General features: G+C 45.9%; 1 protein-coding gene across 6 annotated transcripts; it reads right to left on the reverse strand.

The window, feature by feature from the left end:
• Positions 1-8: 8 nt before the first annotated feature.
• On the reverse strand, positions 9-25621 carry GABRP (gamma-aminobutyric acid type A receptor subunit pi). 6 transcript variants are annotated; one of them, XM_040078517.2, is made up of 12 exons: positions 25279-25621; positions 24900-25009; positions 16970-17059; positions 16233-16331; positions 15381-15490; positions 12505-12572; positions 11283-11500; positions 10388-10470; positions 7928-8065; positions 6563-6715; positions 5840-6033; positions 9-4929 (listed from the first exon to the last, which is right to left on the reverse strand). In XM_040078517.2, the coding sequence occupies exons 3-12, from the start codon at positions 17023-17025 to the stop codon at positions 4615-4617; spliced, it is 1434 nt and encodes a 477-aa protein (XP_039934451.1). In that variant the 5' UTR covers positions 17026-17059; positions 24900-25009; positions 25279-25621; the 3' UTR covers positions 9-4614. The 6 variants fall into 6 exon arrangements, with proteins under 6 accessions (XP_039934451.1, XP_058278492.1, XP_058278491.1 ...); XM_058422509.1 differs by lacking the exon at positions 24900-25009; XM_058422508.1 differs by having other exon boundaries at positions 24900-25621.
• Between the last annotated feature and the right edge of the window lie 287 nt (positions 25622-25908).

Here is a 25908-nt window from a genome sequence, read left to right on the forward strand (position 1 = left end):
TGGGTCTAATACTGCTGGTTTTTATACAGTCTTCCGCTGAGAGTGGACCGAGACTGTAAGACTCCCCCTCCGTGGTAGCTTCATTAGGTATTCATGTTCAGGTCTTGGGTCCGTTGAATGGATTCTCAAGGTGGAACAATGCCGTGATTGCCGTGTCCGGAGGAGGTTTGGAAATGTTAAATCAGGCCGGAACAGATAAGATATCAATCTGATCTAATCACTCAATCGTTAGCGCGCCCATCTCCCATTTTCCGCTAGTGGTGCCTTTCTGTAGGTTTGTCCCGGAGCGATTCCCAGCAGAAATTCCTTCTTTCTCTTGACCCTCGTGTCCCTCCATGCTGTTTTAGTCTTAGTTAACCCTAAACATACCTTAGGTTTACCGATCACAACTTAGACTGAAAGCAGGTCAATTTTACATTGCATATTATTACATTTCATCGTAGAGTAATTACACTTCACAACACAAATTAACTTTAGGTCATGTATCACAGCACCCACTTACCTCTGACCCTAGGGTGTAGTTGGCATGAGTGTGAAAGTGTCCAGCCATGTCCATGTGGGCCCCTCGCTATTCTCAGCCCCTTCTGGGTTCAGCATGCAACAGGAGTTGGAAGACTGGCCTAGCTCTTACTGCAGACCTGCAAAAAATGTGCTCCAAGCATTTGGAGAGCAGCTGGAAGAAAACAAAATAGAAAACCCCAAAGCCGCATGGTTCTGACTTCAGCAATGTTTCAGTGTGTGTTTAGCTGACAGTCTGAGCAGTGTCAGCTCTGCCTGCTATGGATGCCTGTCCATCCATCCCCTGCAGAGGCAGAGACAGGAGGAACATGAGGAGGCTGAAGCCCAAACCTGATACTGGTGCTGCTACCAACAAAGTTCTTCAGAGTGGCAACCACAGTGTTTCTGGGGAAAGTCTAATGGAAAGGGAGAGCTCCAAAACTTGCAGACAATGAATACAGAGACATTTTTCTCAGCAACCGTAATGCTGACTGATAGGACAGTTTGTCTTGTCCAGTTTATATAGGAGCAGCTGATAAAAAAATTACTTCATAGCTGGATATTTATGAGAAGTTTAATTTCAAATAATATTGGTTTTGCCTCTGGTGTTGCTGTGGTTTAGCCCTATTATTACTGGGAACTAAATCTTTAGCATATTCCACTAATAACTGTAGGTCCTCTCTGTCTACAGAGCAAAGTTAATATTTTCCAAAGTGTGATATGTAACATAAAGTTAATTCGTGTTCAGTCTTGTGATATGTAATACAAAGTTAATTCGCGTTCGATCTGAATTAAGCTTTGTAAAATATAAAATGTACTTGGGGTTTGAAAGAGGAATGTGAGAGGGGGACATGAGGGTTGAGAAACAGGGAGGGTCTCTGCCGGGAAGCCATCAGAACACCCATTCACTCAGTGAATAGAAGAGATGATTAAATAAAACGCGTCTCCCCCAGAGATGAATCTGCTAACGACGCAGTGATCAACACCAGATAGGTATCTTATGTGCTCCAGCCGAGTTTTACATCTCTAAACACCACTCTGGAGTAAGCAATCACGACATTGTGCTACCACAGGAACCCAGTCAACTGACCGGAGACATGGACATGAATACCTGATGAAGCAAAAAAAGGACACGAGTAACACGGTAGCTCTCCACTCTCAGCGAAAGACTGTACAAAAGCCAGCAGGTCAAGACACACTTTGTGAACAGGGTAGGTTTGGAGCAATAGGGTCCGTTTCTGTGTTCACCCTGTGCCGAAACCCGTGGTTCAACACTGTTCCTTTTAATTGTGGCTGTTAGAGACTGAGTTTAAATCTTGAAATAAAACTCTATCTTTTGATTCATGAAATTGGGCTTGATCATTTATTACACAAAGCAATAAAGACTTTGTAATGGAAAGTCACATTAGCAAAAACTACCTGTCTCTAAAACCAGCCAGGAAATGAGGTACAGAGAGGAAATATGGGGGGTGTTCCTTCAGCTGCTCCTGCTTTCTCTCACAGCAATACTGAGTGTTCTCCATGACAATGAATGCACAGATATTTCTATATTGGTCCTACTCTGGGAAAGCAACCAGAAACCAAGCTGTGAGGTAAGCAATATTCTCTCACCTTGTCTCTGCTCCCCATGGATCTTGCATAAACTACTCCTGTCCCTTGAGGAAAATAGGATTCACCTCTGGTGCCAGACTTGAGCCATGTCAAAACATCAAAGTTGCAACAAAAGCTGTGGCTAATGAAAGCAAGCCCTGTGGGCAGCCACCTGCAGAATTCAGGGAATTGTTCAGGCTGGAAAAGGCCTTTCTAGGAAAAGGTCTGTAGCACAAGTCATATGAGGAGAGGCTGAGGGAGCTGGAAAGGGCCTCAGCCTGGAGAAAAGGAGGCTCAGGGGGAACCTTGTGACTCTGCACAAGTCCCTGACAGGAGGGGACAGCCGGGAAGGTCGGGCTCTGCTCCCAGGGAACAGGGACAGGAGCAGAGGGAACGGCCTCAGCTGGGCCAGGGGAGGCTCAGGTTGGATATTATGGAAAATCTCCTCACTGGAAAGGTGGTGGCATTGGAACAGGCTGCCCAGGGCAGTGGTGGAGTGTCCATCCCTGAAGAGATTTAAAAGCCATATGGATGTGGTACTTGGGGAAAAGAGCTAACAGTGGCCTTGGCAGGGCTGGGGAAAAGAAGAGCTGGACTTGATCATCTTGGAGGACTCTATACAAAGAAATTCCTTTTGTTAACATTAATATTTGGCAGCTAATGTAAAACACATTAGGGCATTTTTGTTGGGTTTTAAAGAAAGAAACCAACACAGAAAAGAAATAATGTTTTTTAGTTTTTTTGGTGTTTTTTTGTTTTTTTTGTTTTTTTTTTTTTTTTTAGTAGAGAATCTCTCTGAGGGGTTGTGTTCATATCACAAACATTCACTTTATTAGATTTAATGGAATGGACTTCAAGTGCCAGTATATACAAGCCAACACTTCATTATTGGAGTTTGTGTTTATCTACTTGCCATTGTCAGCCGGTTCCCCTCTGTCTATTTGCACTGCTCTTTGTAAAAGTGATGATTTATGAATATGTGGGTTAGATCCCTCACAGTACAGCATGGTGGAGTGGTTCAATAAAAAGTTATTGAAGTAAAAAATCTATAGTTTCACATGCTCTGCTCACTTTCCCTAGGAACCCCCAAGAAAAGATCCTTAAGCTAAGCAAACACTGCCTGCTGAGACTGTAGCATAAGCTACAAACTAAGAGGCCTCACCCAGCCAGAACTCTGCTGAATGCAGCCACTGCAAGCAGCTCCAGTTCTGCCCACATAACTGCAGGATTTCCCCCTCTCAGTGATGAAAGCAGCACAGACCAAAAAATGGTGCTGGGGTGGGGGACCCTGCCATAACATGTTCATTTTACAATCAGCAAATAAAGATTTACCGTACTCTTAAGCTACATGGTACCAAATGGCATTTGGTTTTTAATGTAACTGTGTATCCACTTTTCATTTATATTTAAAAGAAAACTCTGGTTCCTGCTGATTGCAGGATAAACAAAGCTGACTTTTGGCAGGTTCCAAAGCCCACTTAGAATATGACTATTCTCAAAAAATTAACAGTGTTTCAGCCTAAAATAGAGAGTGAAAGAGTGATTTAGACTAGCCTACCTCAACCCATGCACGTTTTTCACCCAGCAGCACTGCTGACTTGCCACAGCTGCATAGCCACATAAAGGAGGGGATGACAAATGGGCCACTTGTACCTATGGCTGGCAAGGACTGAGCTGCTTGTAGCAGTGAAGGCTGAAGGTAACACTGTCTGGGACAAAAAAAATAATTTGTGAGGAAGACATGGAAAGTGGTAGAATATGTTCAGTTGCAAAACAGCAGGAAGAGTATAAGACATGGGTTAGAAAATGATTTTGCTGCCTCTATTTCATGTTTCCAAATCTCTGAAAAAATGTTGCTCTACAAACAACAACATTCCATCTGTCTCAGGAATGGAGAACTTCAGCAAGTGAGGGTTACCTCAGTGAGTGACAGATGTTAAAAGCAGTGAGGCACCACTGTGCAGTACCGAATCACTGTCCTGGCACTGCAGCACCCGGGACAAAGCAGCACCACGCACGGGAGCATCCCTTTGTGCTGCACTGCACTGAGCTACTGCTGCTGCCTCAGGGCTCTCACTGCAACAGAGCAGCTATTGAGCCAGCAATCACAGTCTCTCTGTTCTCTCTGGAAAACAAAATAAAAAAAAAAACCCAGTCATTATCTTATACATCCTCTGGTACATCTCAACTCAAAGGTTCTAACCTGCTCCAAGGTACCAAAATAATTCTGCCGCCTGTAGTTCTCTGTAGCTGCCAGAGGAGTCCTGCACACCCACCTCCAGCCAGGTGAGGTGTGGAATGAAATGCAGGTATGAGCAGAAGAGCCCAGGACAGCCACTCAGCTGAACAGATGCTGTCAGAGTCAGTGCTGCTGATGCATGCCCATCTCACACACTTCTGCTTGGTACCTCAGGAAACACAAGGAATCTTTTTGTCCACATTGAATTCACTGAGGTTAGGTACCTGGATGCCCACTGGCATAATTCCCTTCCTGCTGAAGTAGGAGAATGAAGCAAATAATTTCTACTAAAAATATAGATAATAAGCCCAATAAAATACATTGACCACCATGAAAAACAAAGGGAAAAGCAATTTGGAGTAATGGTCCACATTGCTGGGGTTCTGAATTGTGAAAAAACCAATAATCCTGTGCATTTTGTTTCTCAAGACACACTTGATTTTCTCATGACTTTTCATGGTCAAATCACTGCAGTTAACATTATCGCTGGAAATTTCAATGCTTGTGAAGCTGATTTTCTGTTTATAGCTGGTGAAGGAGTTGTTGAGGATGTTGGTGATGTTAACTTCTTCCATTTCATCAGACAGTTCATTTACAGGCCCCTAGGAAACAAGAGTGCACAGTTTTAAGGTCTGTCTTCTCCTGGAGAGAAAGGAGACCACGAGGATAAAGGCAAAAGCACAGCTTCATATGTGGTCATCCCAATACTCAAACGCACCTTTCAGCTGCTGCCTAATCCTAGGAGGGTCTGAGGTCCTAGAGATGCTTGCTTCCACCACTGTATTTCTAGCGATATTTTTAGATCTTTGAGCAAGTCTTACTCTGTGTAATCCAACATCCATCTCTTACAGGATATCCATCTCTTCCTGTCTATGCAGTAACTGGATGCCTGGGAACTCCATATTGAGGTGGGAAGCCTCCTTTTCCCCTGACAGGATCTGAGCCCGTGATGACCACTGGACTACAGTCATACCTGATTATTTAATTTCTCACACTGAAGCAGAGTCCTTGACAACTTACAGTCCCCACAGAACACTGTGGTACAGATGTTTGGAAGCATCTTCTGGGAAGAGAGGAAGAAGGGTTCAGCTTTCCCCTGGTAGGAGGAAGTACCTCCCTTATTGGAGTTATTTGACAGAAGACTGAAGAGTTGTGTTATACTGGCTCTTCTCTGGGTGCATTTGAAAGAAGCAGAGGTGCTTCCTGCTCACACGAGCTCAAATCTGGGCTATGAACCAAATCCAGAGCCAGGCCCAAATGCCTTTCTGGATGTGGTCCCATGAACCCAACAGGACCGCCAATTAAGGCCGCTGCTCAGATGTCTGTCAAAGACAAAGCACTCCTGTGTTATTTGTGTGTTTGTTACACACAAAGGTTTAGATTTATTGCCATTTAGGAGAAGCATTGTTGATATATCCATAGCAGGAAGACCATTTGTCTTATTCAGTTAATAGAGGACTAATTGCTCTCAGTCCAAGACCACCGGCCTTATTAAGGTACCTCGGTCCTTACCTCTTGTGGTACTTTAGCTGCACTCTTCTGTGATGAGCTATAGTGAGCCACTGCATATTCCACAAGGGCACCAAAGACGAAACTGAAGCAGATGCCAAGATAAACATCAATGGCCTTAATGAAACAGTTGGTTTTTGAAAGTGAACTTCGTGAGCCAATCATCAGAGTTGTCATAGAAAGCACTGTTGTAACTCCTGGGAAAACAGAGAGACCTTCTTCTAGTGGACACTTCAGAGAAGTCTTGGCCTACCCTTCTGCTCATGTCATTGCCCTCTATTGCTGCCCAGATAAAGCATAAAACTTCTGACCAAATCCAAATCATCCATCATAGCAAATGAGCTGCTTTTGTAGCAGTCACTAGTTTCACACAGGCTCTCCCTGTCTTTGGCAGCTTGGCTCCAAGAGGCAGTTGGCTGTCTTTTTCATGCTTTCAGGAAAAAAATCCCCCCATCCTCCTCCTGCCAAAGCACACCACAAAGATTGTGTGCTCTACTTGCTGCAGTGGATCTCCTGGGAGTTTCAGCCACACACAGCCCTACAGGTGGGCACAAGTCCCTTCCACAGTATCTCTTCCACAACAACCCATCTCTGCCCCATAGAACAGCAGAAGTCAAGCAGACCATTTATCCCTGAGCAGGTAGCTCAAGAAAAGTACTGTCTACCCAGCCTTCAAAGGCTCCTCTGCCTGCTTAAGTGTTCTCCATTCCTCAGGTAAGAACTCACCAATGCAGGTTCTTGCAGGCACTGAGTCCAGTGTGATCCAAAAAGAAACCCAAGACAACATGACAAGAAGAGTGGAGGGAACATAGGTCTCCAAAATAAAGTAAAGGACATTTCTTCTCAGTTCAAACTGTAATATCAGCCGTGGGTAATTGCCTGTTTATGAAAGGAAGAGTCTTGGTGAATGTGAGATTCCCAAGGACAGCTGAAGTAAAATTGGGACAGCCCAGCACCAGCCCTTCAGCTGATGGAGCTCAGCAGAGTTTATGCAGGTAACACACCTGACAAGGGAGAACATGCACAGCACTGAGGCAAAGAGGAATTTGAACACCATCTGAACAGCACACGCCTTGCAAAGGGGCTCCTGCCTCTGAGCACAGCGGGAATGTTACAGCAGGGCTTCAGCTCCAAGGAGAGCAGGGCTGATGCTCTCACCTGATTTCTCACACTCAGCAAAGCACACCTTTCCCAAGACATGCTCTGAAAGGTACTGCCAGGGTCAGCCTTACCTGATGGCTGAAAAACAGACAAAATATTTGTCTCTTGATGTCAGCAGGCTCTGGCTCACCTACCAAAGCATCCCTGTGCCTTATCATCACAGAGAATCAGACCCCCGTTTGCATTAGTGGTTTGTGGTTTTTAACAATGGTATCTTTTTGTGCTCAAAAAAATTCAGTCATCTTTTAAATACAAATTTGTTGTAAATACTGACATATGGGTTCTGAGGCTGGAACAGTAGTGTTTTCAGGATATAGTTCTGCTCTATAAAAAATAATTCCCTTTGAAGTGTAGAAACAAAGTCCATGTTGTTCATGGGCTGTGTATGCAACAAAACAACAAAATGTTGTTATTTTTAAAACCATGTCATTCTAAGGAAGTTTTTCCTCCTTTCATAGTACCTGTAATTGGAGAAAAGAGTATTTTACACTGATAATGAAAAAGATATTGAATTCTGATCTACAAAAATATGTTATTCTATCATGATAGAATTGTAATTTACAAACAAATGTATATTTAAAAAATTAATTTCACTCCTAGTTACTTTAAACATTGCTCTCTGCAATATCTATAGATTGCATACCTGGATAGAAGGAATAGAGTTTCTTCAGATATGTGTGGAGGAAGATAAGGAAATCCATCAAATGAATACAGTATATTTTAAACCTCCATCTTTCTGTGGATTTCCATATTACAGAATATCAGGACTACAACTAATAGGATGTCATCATCTTTCTGTTCATCTCTTTTTGTGAGATTAAGATCTGCTAAAGGCTTTAAGTGCTTCAGGACTGAGTCAGACCATCCTAGCCCACAAGAGGAGAGGAGGTAGGATGGGGAATACCCTGCTTATTTCTCTCCCAGATTTACCTGTCTCCTGCTGTGACTTGGAGACCAGGGTGCGGTAGCGCTCCACCGTGTACTGGGAGAGCCGCAGCTTCTCGATGCCATGCACGGAGTCGTTTCCCCTCAGCCAGGTGAAGGTGACATCGCTCTCATCGTAGCCCCCTGAGGAGTGCAGACACTGTGTGACTGCTGTGGCCAGGGAGTGCCCAGCTGTGCCCTGCTGTCTCCTGCGGGGAGCAGAGTCCTGACCCGGGCACTGCAAACTGGACAGAGGCCCCTGAGCTGTGTCTGACCATGGGGGGACATCAGCTGTGCTTCCTTCCCTCAGTCTGCTGCTCCAGCTGTGGACAGGAGCACACACCTCTGGGAATGACACACAACGTGCAAGGCTGCTGAGAGCCTATTGCAGTTGTTTACGTAGGGTGTTTATGTTTTCAAGGATAATCCATTCCTGACATACACAGCTTGATACCATGGGATATTAGTACTGCCGTGGTTAACCCTCAAACATGGTCTCTCTCTTTAGTCTGAGAGAAGAGCAGGAGAAACACAGTGGTTAAAAAAGAGAATTCAGATCCTAATGAGCCCCTTACCACAGCCCAGAAGCACATTTCACTGAGTCATCTATTCAAGTGTTTCAAAACATCAAAAATGCATTTTCAGTTAGTCAGGAGCTTACAGTTGAGACTATGTGGTTATGAACCAGGCTGCTCTGACTGGGTACACATTGTCCAGAAAACCTGCTCATAAAAACAACCTTTTCTACACATCATTCCTCTTCTCCTCAAAGACATTAAGTTACTGAGGACAAATAAATGCACACAACATTTGAGTAACACCAAATTCCTGCCTCAAAGCAGTGGGACTTCATATATGCCATCTGAGTGCGTGACTCCAGGGACGTAAGTGATGACCTCAGGTTAGACTGAGGGATACCTCAGTCTGAGGGACAAATCTTGTACTGAGTCGCCAGTCTGCCATTCCCTTCAAAAATTTGACTTAATTTAGGAAACAAGTACATCGGTTTCACGGATTTAATTCTTTTATTAAGAGCCCTTCTTTGAGACCATGAGTAAGGATGCTGTGATTCTGATAATAAACCATTTGTCCTGATAGAAGAAATCAGATGCAGTTGCAGCTCTGTTTACATCTAATTGTGTTTTCTTATTAGACACAAATTACCAGAGCTTGGGCATGATGAACTCCTAAATTAGGTGTTCAAAGCATGAATCCCTGAGCAGAATCCTAAACATGTGACTTTTCAGAGTTGCTAAGTGGTTTTATAAATTGTGGTTACTCAGGAAAATTTTATAATAAGTGATAGATTGTTGTTAATTCATCTGGCGTATATTTAAATAGCATTATTTCTGGGCACTTATCCTAATGAAATCTCCAGTGGGCAATATATATGTAATTTCATTGGAATTATACAGCAACTGAGCATGATGTAGGACCCAATCAATTTTAAACCAGGCCTAAACATGTTCCACTTTAGCAGAACAGGCCAATCATTATTATTTCAGAAGGTATTCTTTGTAATAAAGTTAACCATGGTGAAATAATATGATTTTAATGTGAAAATAATATGTGCTTCCCTAGGTGTTTCATGCTGCAGCCCCAGAAGTTTAAAAGCTAGTATGAATTTTCCATGCTGAGACAGTGGAAGTTTGGTTTTGTGCCATGCAGCAGGAGCTGGCTGCCTGCTCAGCACAGGTCCGGAGCAGCAGCACTGCGCTGGCTGAGCTTTGGGGTAACACCCCTGCAGTGGTCCACATTGCCCTGGAGTCTTTCTCAGCCAGCACTGCCATAGGTGAGCTTTTAATCTAACTGAGAATAGAACTCACTGATAATTCCTCTTCTAGAAACTCCCCAGTCTGAGACTCTTCTGTTGACAAGGGCCTCCATCCTCTGTATCCCTTCCCTAGTTGGGGGGCAGGTGCCATAAACTTGGCACCTAATTTCAGCTCATGAGTTTGAGAGAGCTATGCTCAACTTCAGTTCTTGTGGGAACCACCCTTCCCAATGTCCTTTTACAGTGGGGATTTGGGTAGTAAATAGGTAAAAAAAAGCAGTAGGTAGTAGCTATCTAAACATGTGAGAATTGTTCCTTGTTGTACTCTATCACATGCACTTCCCCCACAAGTACATTTCTGAAGAAGCTGTGTGTTCACAAAGACCTGAATTTTGAAAACCAACTAACATTACCTCATGCTTTCTGTGGAAGATTGAATTACCAAGACTTTCGTAAAATATTCTTTATTACCACTTTTTGCATAAACTGCACAGTGATAGGAATTCTCTGGGCTGTGGATTACAACACAAACATTTGAAGAATGATGACACAGAAGTTGTTTTCTTTTGGACATTATAATTTGCAGGAATAAAAATCTACTCCAGAAAGCCACTGTGGTTAATCCAAATATTCAAGACATGTAGTTACTCATGAATAAACAAAATTAGACTTTTCTAGAAGGTTATACTTACAGCTTTCTAGCTGCAGTCGGCATGTTTGTGTGTCCATAGGGTATTTTGATAGGTCCATGTTGCAGGCAACAGTAGTAGTGATTCTGTAGGAAGAGAAAGAACTCTGAAAATTGCAATAAAAACATGTTTTACACAGCAAACTGGATCACAATGTTCTGCTCTGTCAGTTAGATTATTTAGACCTATGGTATGAATTAACTGAGAACCCTCAAGCAGCCACCCCTATGAAAATGTAGCCCGAAGAGGAATTTTGCTTTGATCTGGTGGGATATAGAGTGTAGATTCACATTTTTTTTCCCCATTGCTACGATTTGCTCATCTTAAGGAGTCAGCACTTGTGACATGAGGCACAGTGACTAACTGCACATATACGCTGGCTTGCTCTGACATGGAGGTAGGTGAGTTTTACTCTGCAGTTACTCCCAGGCAACTGGGACTCAGTTACTGCAAGCTAAGGAGAGCACAGTAGGAAGTGCTAACTCAAATGCTGTGCATCTTCGTGCAGTTCATGGACAAATACATGTCTTGGTAAAAAACAGAAGTCATCACTATGTGGCACTGGATAAGCGAATGGTTTCCCACTATCCATTAAACTTTTACTGTTGTGATGTCCTCCTTCCATTCCTCCCTTGCCCCATCTGACTGGATTTTTCTTTAGTGATACCTAAAGTTAAGAGCTTTCTGAGCAGGCCTTAGGACACAGCATGGTACTGTGATAGGAGATCCTGATCCTTGACGGGCATTTCCAGAGGCCAGGACAAGGGGAGATGGATCAGCAGAGAATGGTCACAGCTGGCCAAACTCATGACCCATGACAGCTGGTACCTGCTCCTGCCCAGGGTAATTCTGGAAATCTATTCTGAGCCAGGAACAGCAAAGCCAGAGGTCTCTGTACCTTAAGGCGTACAAGACAGTGCCATTAGAGAACAGCCTGACGAGGCGGTTGCCCACGGTGACATCATGCAGGAAGGACCTTTTTGACTCCACAATGTAGGTGTCTGGCACCCAGAGCAACTCCACAAGGCGAGCGTCCAGCGTGAAGCTCTTGTTGCCATGGAAGACCAGCCGAGGATCTGTCCAGCGCTGCCGCAGGGAGATGGTGGTTGTGTAATCCTGGGAAACAGAGCAGAGCCTGGGGATGGGTGTCCAGGCACCTGTACAGCACAGCTGGGCACACCACGTGTGTGTGAGACAAGAGACGGAACACATCCTTGTTCAACCTGTCACAGCCAAGCTTCAAGCTTCACTTTCATCACAGATTTCATTCTGAAATATTTCTAATACACTTCCACTCTAAGGTGTGGAGTTTGAAGACTAAGTATTATACTTACAGTACTTTATGTTTTTAATGAGCAGTTATTGTAACTGATGTTTTTGCGCCCATTTTACAGGTAAGAGAACAGATGGGAAGCATACACTTGAGGCCAAGCCACAAGTCATTGACAATTCAGATCAGTCATTGCCAAGAGCTGGGAAATTCCAAACATACTATAAATTTGGTCATCAAAGAGGCATTGGCACTTTGGAGAAAAAAGGTAAGTGAATCCAACCTGTTATGTCAGGGACATCTTAAAAAAAATCCCAAACAAGTGAAAAAAGAAAACTTGTGCCTTCAATTTTAACAGGAATTTTGAATCTAAGAACACTGGGATTAACCTGAGTTTGGCCTGCCAAAATCAACCTGCAGTGACTAGAGCATTCTCACAGTGCCCCACCAGAAAAGAATAAGCAGCACCCACTCAGCTGTGAATCTGATGCTTTGCTGAGCCTTCTGGACATCACAGACACTGCTGGACTATTCAACCTCCTTCCTCACAAGGGATGCCACAAGGGATTGATTTTTTCTCTTTCCACCAGGTCGGATTTCCAGAAGGTGCTGCGTTTTTGACCAGTAGGACTTTTGGAACCACTTCTATTTACTTGTAAGCCTACATTACTATGGCATCTACACAGTGTGCAGTCATAAATAAGCTCTGTTTTCGTCCCACCACTGACAGTGTTCAACAACAAAGCAGTTTCAAAATTACCGTTTCTGTGCTGGACACTCAGGAATACATGTGAAGTCTCTCAGGCATATCCCAGTCTTATCTTGTAAAAATAAAAGCTCTTTCACTTACCATGTCACTCTCAGATATACTAGAAATACTTGCAATGTCCAGACTCATTGCAATCTGTACGGGTTCTCCTGCAGAGGGAAAGAAATGCTTCAGCAGAGAGAATGGAAGTGTGAAGGGCACAGTAAAGCCACTCAGGATGCTGTGCAGGGTGGTCACTGTCCTCAGGTTCATTCGCTGTCACTAGAACTGCAGAGGCCCAGAGGGTCAGACAGTTTCAGACCATTAGGCTCACAAATTACATGATCCAAAATGCAGTTGTCAGTGTTAGGAAGGTGGAGTTCTGTATTTGGTGACGGTAGAAGGGGGCTAAATACACAGCAGCACCGGCTGCGAAGCTCAGCAGCTTAGATCAGCAGCATTCCAGTGGCATCTGCTGCTGGACAGGCAGCCAGGGCCACTTTGTCCCTCGATCCCAGCCCACACCATGCACAGAGCCAGGCCAGGAGCCTCTGCACAGAGCACTTCCCACAGCTCAGGGAGCCCCGTGCAGCCCAGTTCCTGGGGAGGAGCCACCGAGAGGAGAGAAGGTCCCTGACTGCCGAGCACAGGCACTCCTGAAATGCGGAGGAGCTTCGCCCTCTGCCCAGCTCCAGCTCCCACCCGAGAGCGATCCGCGACCCGAGAGCGATCCGCGACCCGAGAGCGATCCGCGACCCGAGAGCCGCCAGCGCCAGGAGCCACCGCGAGAGGGCAGCACCGCCCCGGACAGGGACACGGGACACGGGGACAGCGGGACACGGGGACGGGGAGACAGGGGGACAGGGGGACAGCGGGACACGGGGACAGCGGGACAGGGGGACAGGGGGACAGGGGGACAGGGGGACAGCGGGACAGGGGGACAGCGGGACAGGGGGACACGGGACAGGGGGACACGGGGACAGCGGGACAGGGGGACAGGGGGACACGGGACAGAGGGACAGCGGGACAGCGGGACAGGGGGACACGGGGACAGGGGGACAGCGGGACAGGGGGACAGCGGGACACGGGGACAGCGGGACAGGGGGACAGGGGGACAGGGGGACACGGGACACGGGGACAGCGGGACACGGGGACAGGGGGACAGGGGGACAGCGGGACACGGGGACAGCGGGACACGGGGACAGCGGGACAGGGGGACAGGGGGACAGCGGGACAGGGGGACAGCGGGACAGGGGGACACGGGACACGGGGACAGCGGGACACGGGGACAGGGGGACAGGGGGACAGCGGGACAGGGGGACACGGGACACGGGGACAGCGGGACACGGGGACAGGGGGACAGGGGGACAGCGGGACACGGGGACAGGGGGACAGCGGGACAGGGGGACAGCGGGACAGGGGGACAGCGGGACACGGGGACGGGGGACAGCGGGACAGCGGGACAGCGGGACACGGGGACAGCGGGGCAGGGGGACAGGGCGACAGCGGGACACGGGGACACGGGGACAGAGGGACAGGGACACGGGGACAGGGGGACGCAGAGATATGGGGGACACAGAGATATGGGGGCAGGGGGACAAAGGGACACGGTAACACAGACACGGGGACCCCGAGCCGGGCCGGGCTCCGCCGATGTCGGAGGACCGTGGGGCTCCGAGCGCGGCTGGCGCTTTCCAGCACAGCCTTCTCTGCCTGGGTGACAGCACAGCTGTGCCTTTTCTCGTGGAACTACTGAAACTGCTGTTCAGCATCTAAATCACAGTGAGGAACGACAAATGGACACGATTTCCGAAACTCTTTCCAGATGGTTTTGGCTTTGATTTTTTGTTTTAAACTGCTCGTAATTATATTTCATTTGCAGAAGATGTGTGGGTTTTTAAGCAGCCGTTGTTCACATCTCTGACTATTCAGACTCAAGCCCACGGCATTTACTGAGCACAGAACAGAACTGAGGACTCAGCCTCTGGAGGATGTCACACCAGAGTCCTGGCTGGTTTTGTTTAACATTTGCTGCAGATGCAGTGGATCTCTGTTATGTCTTAAAGAAGCATGTGCTCACTAGTGTCACAGGATTTAGAGGAGCTTTTCTAGTCCTGCATCAGGTCAGCCATTCTAGGCATAACAAGATGGTAAATTCTGTATTCTCTCAGACATTTATTACCATGGCCAGAAAAAGGAAGAAACTCAGGGCTGCCAGTAGCAGCAGGTGAGTCTGCACTGGGAAATATCCATGGCCTTGTGAAAGCTGATGGGAAATTTTTCTGTCAAACAGGGTTTCATTAATGGTTCAGGCACAAAACCAAAATGAATAGAAATAAAAATGGTCATTGCTGTTTCTTAAACTTTGAATACTTTTCAGGTTCAGAATGTCATTCTGAGAAACCCTTTCTTCTGTGTGGTGACAGCACTCACCTGGAAGGTGGGAGACTAGACACCCAGATTGCTCAATAGCCTCAGATAAGTTCCTAAATTTCTGCCTGCTCCCAATTCTCCAGAGTCTCACCAGGGTTTGGAACAGGTTTGTGTCTCCATGTGAGGTGAAAGCATATCAAAAGTCAATAATCCTGGCAAGAAGAATGGCTTTGTTCCCCTATAGCTGCATAAATAGCTATAATAGCTGTACATAACCAAAAGTAAAGCAGAAGGGTCAGGCGCTAAACAAAAGCCTGTACAGTTAGAGTAGAATTTAGTTACTTAGTTAGGTCTTTCACAGAGATGTTAAAGTTTGTAAATTCCTGCTCTTTGCCACACAGCTGGACATGTTCCCAAGCCCCACACAAAAGTGCACCAGCTATTCAAGACAACAGTGGATGCATAGAAAGGAAAGCAGCCTGGGACACCAACTAATTTAAAAGAAACACAACCTTTGAAACTGCAGAAAACTTGAAGCCTGCTCTCTCCTCCACATAAGCCTTACAGACTGATTTTAAATGCTCCCTTGTGCAGAGCCAACATACCACCAAAGTAGGGCCGGAGGTATTTGTTGTATCCCATGGTGAGGTTCTCAAATCCAGGAAAGAATGTTGTGCCCCTGCCGTGCAAGCTGGATCCATGGCCCAGAGAGCTCCTGTGGATACAAACACCAACTGTTACATGCCGGGCTGGGCACATCTGGTGTGCAGCTGCAGCTGCTTCCAGCTTGTGTTCAAACAAACAAACAAACTGTATAGAATTTTTTTAAAACCAAGTAGATAATTGAAATCACAAGCATTTGCTCAAGTTGCTGTCTTGGCCGAATAATTAGCACATTCAAGAGGTGGGAAAATGACAAATTGACTTGGCTGATAGCTACAGGTTGCACATACAGTATTTTAAGAATGTTCTTAAAATATCACTGAAAAACCAAGCAAGGTCTGTAGATCACATGCCTAAACAATAAACCCCAATCTCCCCTTCCCACTGCTTCTTGTACAGCCTATAGAAGGAATATCCATTTCTTTTTTCCTCCCATTTATGACAACCTGAGACAAATCTTACAGCCCTAAAGCTCCTCCTTTCTAATCCCTAGATTAAGGTTCATCCTCCTAACATGTGTCAGCTCATACAGCTGCTGTCAGGAGTAATACTGGAGGGGAAAGGAGCACTTCACAGACACCCCTCAGCTCTGTTGGCAGTGCTGTTCCAGATGCTGGGCATACTGAGCATCCAACTCTAAATTACAACACCAAAATGTATATTTTGTGGCTGGACATTGAAGGCAGGAGCTGGGTTATGAGGCTGACAGATCTGCACCCTCACACAGACAGTAAGAGGGATGGGATTTGATCTGTAAAAGGTGATTGTTATGATGCAGGGTGGCGCAGCCTCACCTGAGAAAAGTGTAACTGAGTGAAGAGTTAGGAGTTTGTTCTTGCTTTGGGCAGGAGGAGGTGGGAGGCCAAGCCTTTGTTGCTCTCAGTGCCAGGACCCTGCTCCAAGCAGGAAGCAGCCATGGAATTACTCACAGCTCTCACCAAGAGTTTTTCTTCTGTTTCCTTCACAGCTGGGTTAATAGGGTCTTGGAGCCTACAGGATTTAGACTAAACAGGACCTTACAGCAGAACCAGGTTTTGCACAGTATAGATGTAAATATTTCAACAAATGTGGGACTTGTAGGTCCAAGGATGGTAATAACAGAGCTGGGAGCCTTGTGGGAGGCATTTCTGGCAAAAAAACCCAACCCAAACCAATCCAAAACAAAAAACAAAAAAACAAAACAAAACAAAACAAACAAACAAACACCCCCAACCCCCCCCAAAAAACCAACAAAAAAACCACCCCCAAACAAACAAACAAAAACAAACAAAAAAACCCAAGAAAAAAAAACAACCACAACCCAAAAAACTGTGCTGGTTCTGAACAGGAAATCAGGGGTTGCACTGTTAATGGACATATAGTGGTTTAGGGATCTATGCAGATTGCTCTCTCCTCTACCGCATCCCTGACTGCACCCTGCCTCCTCTGGATGGGCTGGATAACTGGAAGCATAGTTTCCTTTTGACCCACATTATTTATGTGAAACATAATTCAAATGTTCCCTTTAAAGCAAAACAAACTCTCCACTTACCTTTGGGTTGGAAGGAAAAGACACAGACTGAAGAAGAAAAAATATCTGCAGAACATGTCTGGAGATTTTTTCTGTATTTGCTCTGCTTGTCTGTGAAGAAGAAAAGAAAGAAAAAGTTTTGTGGTTTAAGAAAAAACATTTTAAGGGAAGGAGACAGGGAAAAGAAATGCTGCATGGTCAGAACCATCACAGAGTGATATTTAACATACTTGATGTGCAGTAGCTCCTGCCCTTTTTTCTGGTTAGTATCACTTTTCAGCATTTCTATCGCTTACCACATAAAAGATCCTGGTGACAACTCAAGTTGTGAAGTCCTCAACAAATTCTAGCCCCTCTCCTATCAGTATGGGATGGCAATTAGCTGATGTTAAGAATGGCACCATGGGAAGGGTTTGATTAAATAGGAAAATATGTGGGTAGTTCCCAGAGCAGTCAGACCCTGAAGCTCAGAGAAAGCCTGCCCACACACAGCAGTTTCAGCTTCTTTTAGTCTCAGGCTCCCCTGCCCAGCCTCACAGAAGCGCTGTAACTCTGTGCTCCATTGACTGTACCTGGGATAAATGCCTGCTATTAACAGCAATGCTGGCAAGCCACTCCTCGTGCAGCACAGCATGAGGTCATTGCACTTCAAATGGGTTTTGTTGACTTTTCTGGGAGTGGAACTAAGTTTGCCTTGTGCTGGCCATGGAGCAGGTGCCACAGTGGCAGCTCTGAGCTGTGCTGTGCTCTGCTCCACTCTGATCTCCAGCTCCTTGCTGGAAGTGCTGTTCCAGTCACACACCTGTTTTTCAGACCTAGCACCTCTCTCATCACATATGAGGCATTTAGGGCCTCAGCTTCCAATGTGGCTGCCCCATAATAACACAAATATTACAATGAGTTTTCTGCTAGGGTTGGATCCTTTTTGTTGTAGCTCCCCACAGCCCAGGGGACACTCTGCCTCCTCAGCCAGATGCACAGCTGTGGTACTGTGCCATGGGCAAGCAGAGCACCAGGAAATGACAACTTTGCCCACACACAGCCAGTAAAACACCTGAACATTCAAGTACTATGAATCCGGGGCGTTCCATTGGAGAAAGGATGGGGTTTTCTCAAAACAAAGTATGTTCTAATACCGGTCCCATATCAGCATTTCCAACAAGGCTTTGCTCTTCTAGCCCATTCTCTGAAATGGTACTCAGATGTTTCTAGATGCTCTCAAGGGCTCCTCACTATAATGTGAAAATGCTGGACCAGAGAGAATAATTTACCCACTTACAGCAATATTAGACCACAATTTTGATTGAAAAGAAGGAAGATTGGTCCATTTAAAAAAAAAAAAAAAAAACCTCGTAGAAAGAAGTCAATTTTACAAATTAGACTTCAGTTAAAGTATGAAACTTCATAAACTTCAGCTGAGGAACCTCTCATGAGCATTCCTGATGAATATGAATGTGTTTTGCACAGGATGACTGTAAAGATAATAAATATATCAGACTGGGAGGCAGTGAAATGGAAATCTGTAAGTACTCCTGGGCAAGAAAAAGCTGACAGCAGTGCTCAGAGCTGAATATAGCCAGAGCATTTCTTCACTGCTCAGTGTGTCAGTTAATAAAACAGTAATTGCTGATATAGGGCAGGGGCTTTAGTCAGAGATTACCAGTACTGGGAAGAAATTATAATAAGGTTGTGTGTTGTAGTGCATTATTTGGGTTTATATTGTATTTCATTTTTATATTGGGTTTTGTAATGGTTTCTTCTGTATAACCCTGTTCCCTCGGAAAATGCATCACGAGGTTTGTCCCTGATCCTTTTCCCTGCCCATTCTCCACTCCCACCTTATCCCTGATTGGGTAGGGGCTTGTCCCTACCTCTAGCCCCTTCCCCCTGGATAAAAGCCATGGGACCACATGCTAATATCTCTGGGACAGGGATGGGGACTGGACTGGGCTCCTGACCTTGTGAAGGCAGGACCACAGGCAGGACCTTTTGCCATCAATGAGGACCTTTTTCTCTCTAAAGGAAAAGGTTTGCAGCCTCAGGGATCTTTTGGGACCCTGAAGGGAAAAATCCTTCCAGCCGTGGTTTCTCTCTCAAGCTAGCCGAGGCAAAAATGGAACCAGGGCTCCGGGAGAGAGAGAGACATGTCAGTTGTGTATTTATATTTTTCTGTCCAGTAAAGGGTTTCATTTTAACAGAAAATGTAGCCTTAAACACTGTTTGATGACCAAGGGCATAGTCAATACACCAAGAAGCTGCAGCAAACACATGGCTACAAAATCCTCAGTGAACATGTGGGAATTTTTCTTCCAAGCTTCCAGGTAACAGGTAAATGTCAAATAAACTGTCCAGCTCCCCTGGTAATTTGGGATTACTTTCCTTGGTCATCTCTGATGCCCATGGCAAAGAGAACTGTATTTCCCTGCAGCCCTGTGCTGGCAGGCACAGCTCGGGGAGCTCAGCATTCAATCCTGCCATCGATGTGTCCCAGGCCACCCCTGCAGGGGAGGAGCAGCAGGGACTCGCTGACCTCTCCCAGCAGGAAAGGAGTGACAGACAGGATCGAGAAGTTGTGTCTCCACTCTGCTTGAGCACCAGCCTCAGCAGCACCTCCCCAGGACGGGAAAGGAGCCGGTGGGGCTGAAGGGAGGGAGGGTGAAAGGAGATGCCAGTGATGCATTAATTGAAGGTTTGGCAATACACTGACAGATGAGCACATACAGAAAAATTAGGAGATGAAGCCTCGAAGAGCACAGTTCAGACACAATCATTCATCTTACACATGTCCACATTCCTGCGGGGCAGTGAAACACTCCTCACTGCAGAAGCTTTGGGGGAAAACCAGCCACATATTTTCTTGAGCACCTCCATAGCCCACATTTACCCAACACATTTATTTTACTCTTGCAGGCAGCACAGTCAAAGCTGCACTGCAGCTGCATGTCCTTCCAGACCAACGTTCAGTTTTCCTCAACAAATACTCAATATCTACAATAAGCACAAAGGTATTTCATCTGGATTGGTTTCCACACTACCTTATTTTTAATGACCATTCAGCACCATGTCTCTTAGTGCAATGTGGAACTTAATAGAGCAGTAAAACAAGCAAGAATTTTTTAAATTTGGAACTGTCCTCATTTTAAATCACTCAAGAAATAGCATAAATGTTCCCCACTTCTAAGAACAGAGAAATTAAGGCACTCAGAGGTCAAATTATTTGTCTTGAATGCCATCAGTAACACACTGTCAAGATGAACACGTACCAACAGCTCCTCGCTCAGACCATGCCCGGCTCACACCTCCCCAAGAAACGCTGACGGCAGCAGCACTGGCAGCCACATGAAAGCACTGCAGCCTTCCCCCGGCCGCTGCCCGAGCCCAGCCCTGCGGAGCAGGGAGCAGTCGCAGCAGCACCCTCCAGAAGTGCACCGCCTTATTTCCCTCCGCATTATCCACATTCCATTCGGATCCTCTGCCCCAGGCGCCGGGCCCCTCCCTGCCAGGCCATGGGAAAGGCCAGGGGCAGGCACTGGTCTACCAAGTACCAGCTTTAGTCAAGCTAATCCTTCACACAAGTGACCATCGATAACTGCTAACCTACTTCCTAAAAGACACAGATTGGCAGAGTATTATAACTCCTTTAAATATTAATGCCCTATCAGGGAGACAATTGCACTGGGCCTAGAGACTCCTCCACTATTAGAAATTATGTCCCAGCCTTAAACAAATTAACTCAATTAGTGTCTTACCATGAATACAAATTCCTGCTTAGGGCTTGCAAGTAAAATGATTTAGAGCTGTTCTTTGACCAAAGGTGAGGTGTTTAAACTTGCAAAAGAGCAAGGGCTGCCATATTCATTAGTCTTCTGCTTTAAATGGACTGCTTTGTCAACTCAAATTCATGGCATCCTTTTGGGAAGGGAGGGGGAAGAGTCCGGAAAATTGTTACATTTTCTTACTCTGGGCTGCACAGTTTTGGTTCTGCAAAGATACAGATGCCTGCTCCAAACTCCAAAGGCAGTTCAGGGCCAGGCCAGCTCTGCCCCAGGGGCCCAGTGCCATCGGCAGTGATTGCTGGCATTGGCCAGCAATCTGTGCTGCTGCCTTCTTCCTATTGGTGCTGGAGGTGAGCATGGTCACCAGCTCTGAGAAACCTCATCTGGATTTCCGAGGCTGGAAGGAGCCATTCTGCCTTGCTCTGAGGTCAAATTTTATCTCAAAAGTAGATGAAATGTTTCTAGTTTTTACTTTTCAGTTTGTACATACAAACAGTTAAGAACTGCAAGATACACATGAAGGACACAATTCAGGACTGAAAAAGAGCCACGCTGATTCCACTTGACTGAAACAAAAAGGTTTGTAGAAGAGTCTGTAGATTCAGCTTACTTCTTTTGCCCTAGATAGAAGAAAATTCCATCGAAAGCCGCACACAGAGACCCTTAAACACAGAGAATTTTACAAGTGGCTCAAGGAGCTTGCCTTGGCAGCAGACTCCTGTTGCTAGAGGACACGAATAGATACTCACAGAATCTGACTCTAAGAAGACTGAAGAAAAGAACCTTATTTTTTATAAAGACCTCAGTTATATAGATTCTGAACCATGACCAGGGATTGGAGAACAAGGTTACTACCTCTCTATCTCACTGGCCAGGCTACAAGTCAGTCAGTTGACTCTCATCAGAGAGGAATGTGGAAAACAATGATTGTTTATAGTACAGATTGGGAGAATTCAGCTACAGAACTGTAAACATCTCAAAAAGCTCACATAATATGGCAACAGACTCCTCCTCCTCCACGCCCTCTCTTTGCTGCATTGGGTTTTCACAGGTTCCTGTTGCATGCCCAAGGGATGTATCAGTGAGCTGCTGAGCTGCTGGGACACAAACCCTCCCAGCAGGAATGCTGCTTGTATGCTGCAGCTTTTACCTACAGCATCTGAATTCCCTTCTGAGCTCTCCGAGGGCTGAGAGAAATTTAATGCAGGTCTCCAAAGTGAGAAATTGAAACAAAAAGAGAGTGTGGACAGGGAGAGGGGGTCCAGTCTGCCTGGGAGGGAGAGATTCACAAGAGCAGCTCTCACTCTCCTCTCCTTACTCGCCCCCTCATCTCCAGGACTGAGAACCCACTGTGGTGCCTGAGCTACCACGGGAAGTTCAGGCATCCACCAGCACCTGTAGTTGCCTGAAGTTCCCATGGTAGCTCATTTCCAAAATCCTGGGCCAGAACTCCCAGCTGCCTCAGTTTCCCCACAGGCCTCACATTTACAATTACATGCAGCCACCAGCCCCAAGCTGGCCCCACTGCGCAGGGGCCAATGCTCTCCCCTCAACCCCACATAGACACCACCACCCATTAGCACACGGCTGTCACATTTAGGACCACCGAACTCTTCAGGTGATGGAAAGATGCGCCTGTGCACTAAGAGTGTCTGCAAAAGGTAAGGTGAGAGCAGCGACTTGCCAGCCCTGAGCAGCAGGTTGCAGCCCCGTGGGAGGGGAGCAGCAGTGCACACCTCTGTCCCAGCCCTGCGCAGTGTCACAGCACTGCACACCCCTGTCCTGGCACCTCGGGGTCCCTGCTCTGTCCCTGGGCACTGCCAGGCTCAGCTCCGCCGCGGTGCAGCCGGAGCTGATCCTCGCTGGGGCCAGGGATCCTGAGGGAGATGATTCCTTAATAGGCTGCTCTAGCACAGGGCCAGAGGGAGGAATACCTTATCAGCCCTGATCTAGCTTTACAGCCTGCTTGCTGCTTTGGTTCTGCCTTCCAAGAGCAGAATTAATTGCTTGGCCAGAAAATGCAGATAAATCATCAGTTCATAGCACATTTATTCTCTGTAGTTGTGCATTGGGCTCCTGGCAGCTTCAAACAGAAGCAACACCCTCTCATACTACAGGGAGAGGTGAGGGTGGGACTTTTGCCAAAGAATACCTGCAGAAAAGAGCACAGGCAGGACAAGGCGGAAGCTCAGCACCAGCAGTGACCTTGAGCCAAATGCCATCCCAGCAGCAGTACTGCCCCACTTCAGCCTTTAAGGTGACTGCCAAGCCACATCATTGCATAACTTAATCTTTCTAGATTTTCCAAAATAAATGCCTGAAAGGCTAGAAAGAGGAGGGAGAAAACTGACATTCTGTGAATAAGAAATATTGTGTTTTATACTGTAGACTTATTTACAGCGAACTCTGTGACTTGACAACGGTGTCTACAGCAACAGAGAAAATAAACCACTCAGTCTTTACCAGTTGTTACTCAGTTCCTACTGCTTTCTTTGGGTGAAATGATAAAGTGAACACAAGTGCTTTCTCACCCATGGCCCTGGTCCCAGGCTGCAGGGCTGCTCAGCCATCACCATCAGCTGAGGCCTTTGCCAGGGAACACAAATCCAGGTAATAACCTTTCCCTTTCCCTTTCCCTTTCCCTTTCCCTTTCCCTTTCCCTTTCCCTTTCCCTTTCCCTTTCCCTTTCCCTTTCCCTTTCCCTTTCCCTTTCCCTTTCCCTTTCCCACCCTCAGGACACACCAATACCCTCAGTGCCCAGCCCCATCCCATCTCATCTCCACTCTTTCCTCCTGCTCTGGAAAAGGGACTTTGATGCAACAGGTTCCTACTACAGCTCAAGCCCCATAGCTATGGGCGATATCATTAGTGGGACTGTATTTTGTCCTGTTGTTTGCATCGTAGATCCAACACTGCAATTTTTTCTCCCCACAATTTAAAGTGCTTAGTTAAAAACCAAGCAAATGCAGCCCTGTCATCCCTGTGCCTCAAGTGACATCTTCACTTCTCATGGAAGGGCAGAGAGGGACCAGGCTGCCCCAGCAGAGGGGAGCAGGACTGGGGTGCTCTCAGCTGCTGTGTCTGAGGGGCAGCTCAGGGAGGCCTTAGCCCCTCAGAGCCTCTGGGTGCCCAGTGCACTGCAGCAGCCCCCAAAACCAGCCACTACCCACGGTGAAGCCGCTCCTGCGGTGAAAATGCCCTGCAGGTTCCAGCTGCTCTTCGAGAAACATGCAGTGCTCACAGAAAATGCTTTGTCACCAAACCTGCTGTGTTCTGAATACAGCCCATATGCCTGTGATGCTCATACCAGAACCAGAACTACATTTCAAGTAAGAGCAAAAGTTCTGGACTGATACTAGGCATGGTTTTTTTCCAGTCTGTAACCCCATTTAATTATTTCCATTATGACACTGCCTATTTTAACCTGAAAACATTTTATCTGCGTACACATCAGCACGCAGTGTTCATGCTTTTTAACTCCACTTTAAAGAGAAAGAATACAATTCAAATGTAGAAGAAGGTTGGTGTAACCTCGTCAGATACAGGAATGAGTTTGGGAACTGACAATTAATTGGACACTCAGCTTTAAGTGCACAACGTTCTGTTATTATCTCAGATAAATGCACAATTTATCTTTGACCAAAGCTCTTACCTGATATGATGTCATTCCTTTTTGCTCCCTAATTTGTTAAATAAATATTTCATCCATACAAGTGACTTCAGCTGTCAAAAGCTGGGTAGATCCCAGCTAATCCAGGTTAGGATTTTGTGGAAATAAAGATCCTAAACCCAGATTAGGATTTATTGGAAATAATTGTATACTTTTATGTTAATAGGATGAAATACACTCAGAGACAGCAAATCAGATCAAGATGTACTCATTGATGAGTACAAATGAGCTGCAGTAAATACTAGCTTCTAGTTTTCATATACAAGAGACAGAGAGTTATCTCTGCTAATAATGCCTGGTATTTTGAACTGTTCTGAACAACATAAACATCAAAGAAGCTTAATTAAAAGGCTTTCTTTTAGTTTAACTTTTCCCCCAGAGGACCTAGGCCTGAATTGTTCTGTGAAGAGAGGGGTGAGGAATATTTTTAAGGAAAAAAATCCCAAAACATTTTACATTATTCCATGATTGCTTTATGCTTCTCTGCAAATGAGATGGCACTTACCTGTGGGATCCATCCCAGGGGCACAACAATATTTCCACTGAACAGCCACAGTGTCTTGGGAGGTGAGGATGCAGCAGGGACCCCCACCGCTCTTGGCATGTCTCCAAGCACTGCAGCAACATACCCAATTCAAAATCTTTTGTGTTCTCATTTTGTCCTGAACAGTCATAGAGAGCTGACACAGACACATCCCACTGTTTTGCTGCTGAGGTAGCTGGACGTTGATTATAGGACAACACCTCCTATTATTATTTTCACTATTTGAGAATAATAATTCTTGCTGAAGAGTTCTGGCCATTGGAAGATTGTCGCTCCATGTTATTCATGTGGGATATGTGTGCTCCCAGCAGAGGAGTGAAAGAGCAGATAAATGTCTCACCTGAAGCTCTTGTCCTCTACTGTTACAGGTGAGCACTGGTCCCCAGAAGCTCCAGCATGGCAGGATTGGGAGCTGCTCCTTGGCAAAGTCCCTCGGGCACAGGTTTGTCAGCCACCAGGTGTGTGTGCTATCTGCACTGCGAAGGACCTCTTTGAAAAGTTTCCCCAAAGAGCACTTCAGAATTTCCAAAATTAATGTCCAAGGAGAAAGCCTTTCCTGCTTTTGGGTGAAACAAAATGAGAAAAATCACGGAGGTTCACATGGGTTTATCTTGCTAAACCTATCAAACAGTGCTGGTAGTTTTGTCAGCAGGAAGACAGCTCTCATTACTTGGCATGGGTTGAGACTTGGTAGTCTTGAAACTGCCTCAGCAAAAAGCAATGCAGTACAGAAACATATTTTGTGTTTAAAATTAGTCTCAACAGTTGTAAAAAGGGATTAAGCAATGTGTTTTTCCTGTATCAGCAAACGGGGCAGGGCAGACAAAATAAAAGGGTAACTCTGGGAATGAGGAAATTTTATCTAATCTACTGCAGTTTGAGGTGAAACATTAACTCAGCTCTGAGCTCTGACGGGGTGTAAATAGCCTGAACAAAAACATTGCTGCACTTGCTTTTGAGGGCATGAACT

The sequence above is a fragment of the Hirundo rustica genome, chromosome 14, assembly GCF_015227805.2.
Source record: "Hirundo rustica isolate bHirRus1 chromosome 14, bHirRus1.pri.v3, whole genome shotgun sequence".
Classification (NCBI taxonomy): domain Eukaryota; kingdom Metazoa; phylum Chordata; class Aves; order Passeriformes; family Hirundinidae; genus Hirundo; species Hirundo rustica.

What these genes read in the sequence shown, in the direction of transcription:
- GABRP (XM_058422508.1), bottom strand. Translation starts at nt 25,021, where the DNA reads ATGTTGCTGCAGTGCTTGGAGACATGCCAAGAGCGGTGGGGGTCCCTG. An exon ending in CCCTGGGATGGATCCCACAG is followed by an intron (nt 17,060 to 24,899) that starts GTAAGTGCCATC and finishes TCTTCTTCACAG; the next exon opens with ACAAGCAGAGCAAATACAGA. An exon ending in CAGCTAAAGTACCACAAGAG is followed by an intron (nt 4,930 to 5,839) that starts GTAAGGACCGAG and finishes CTTGTTTCCTAG; the next exon opens with GGGCCTGTAAATGAACTGTC.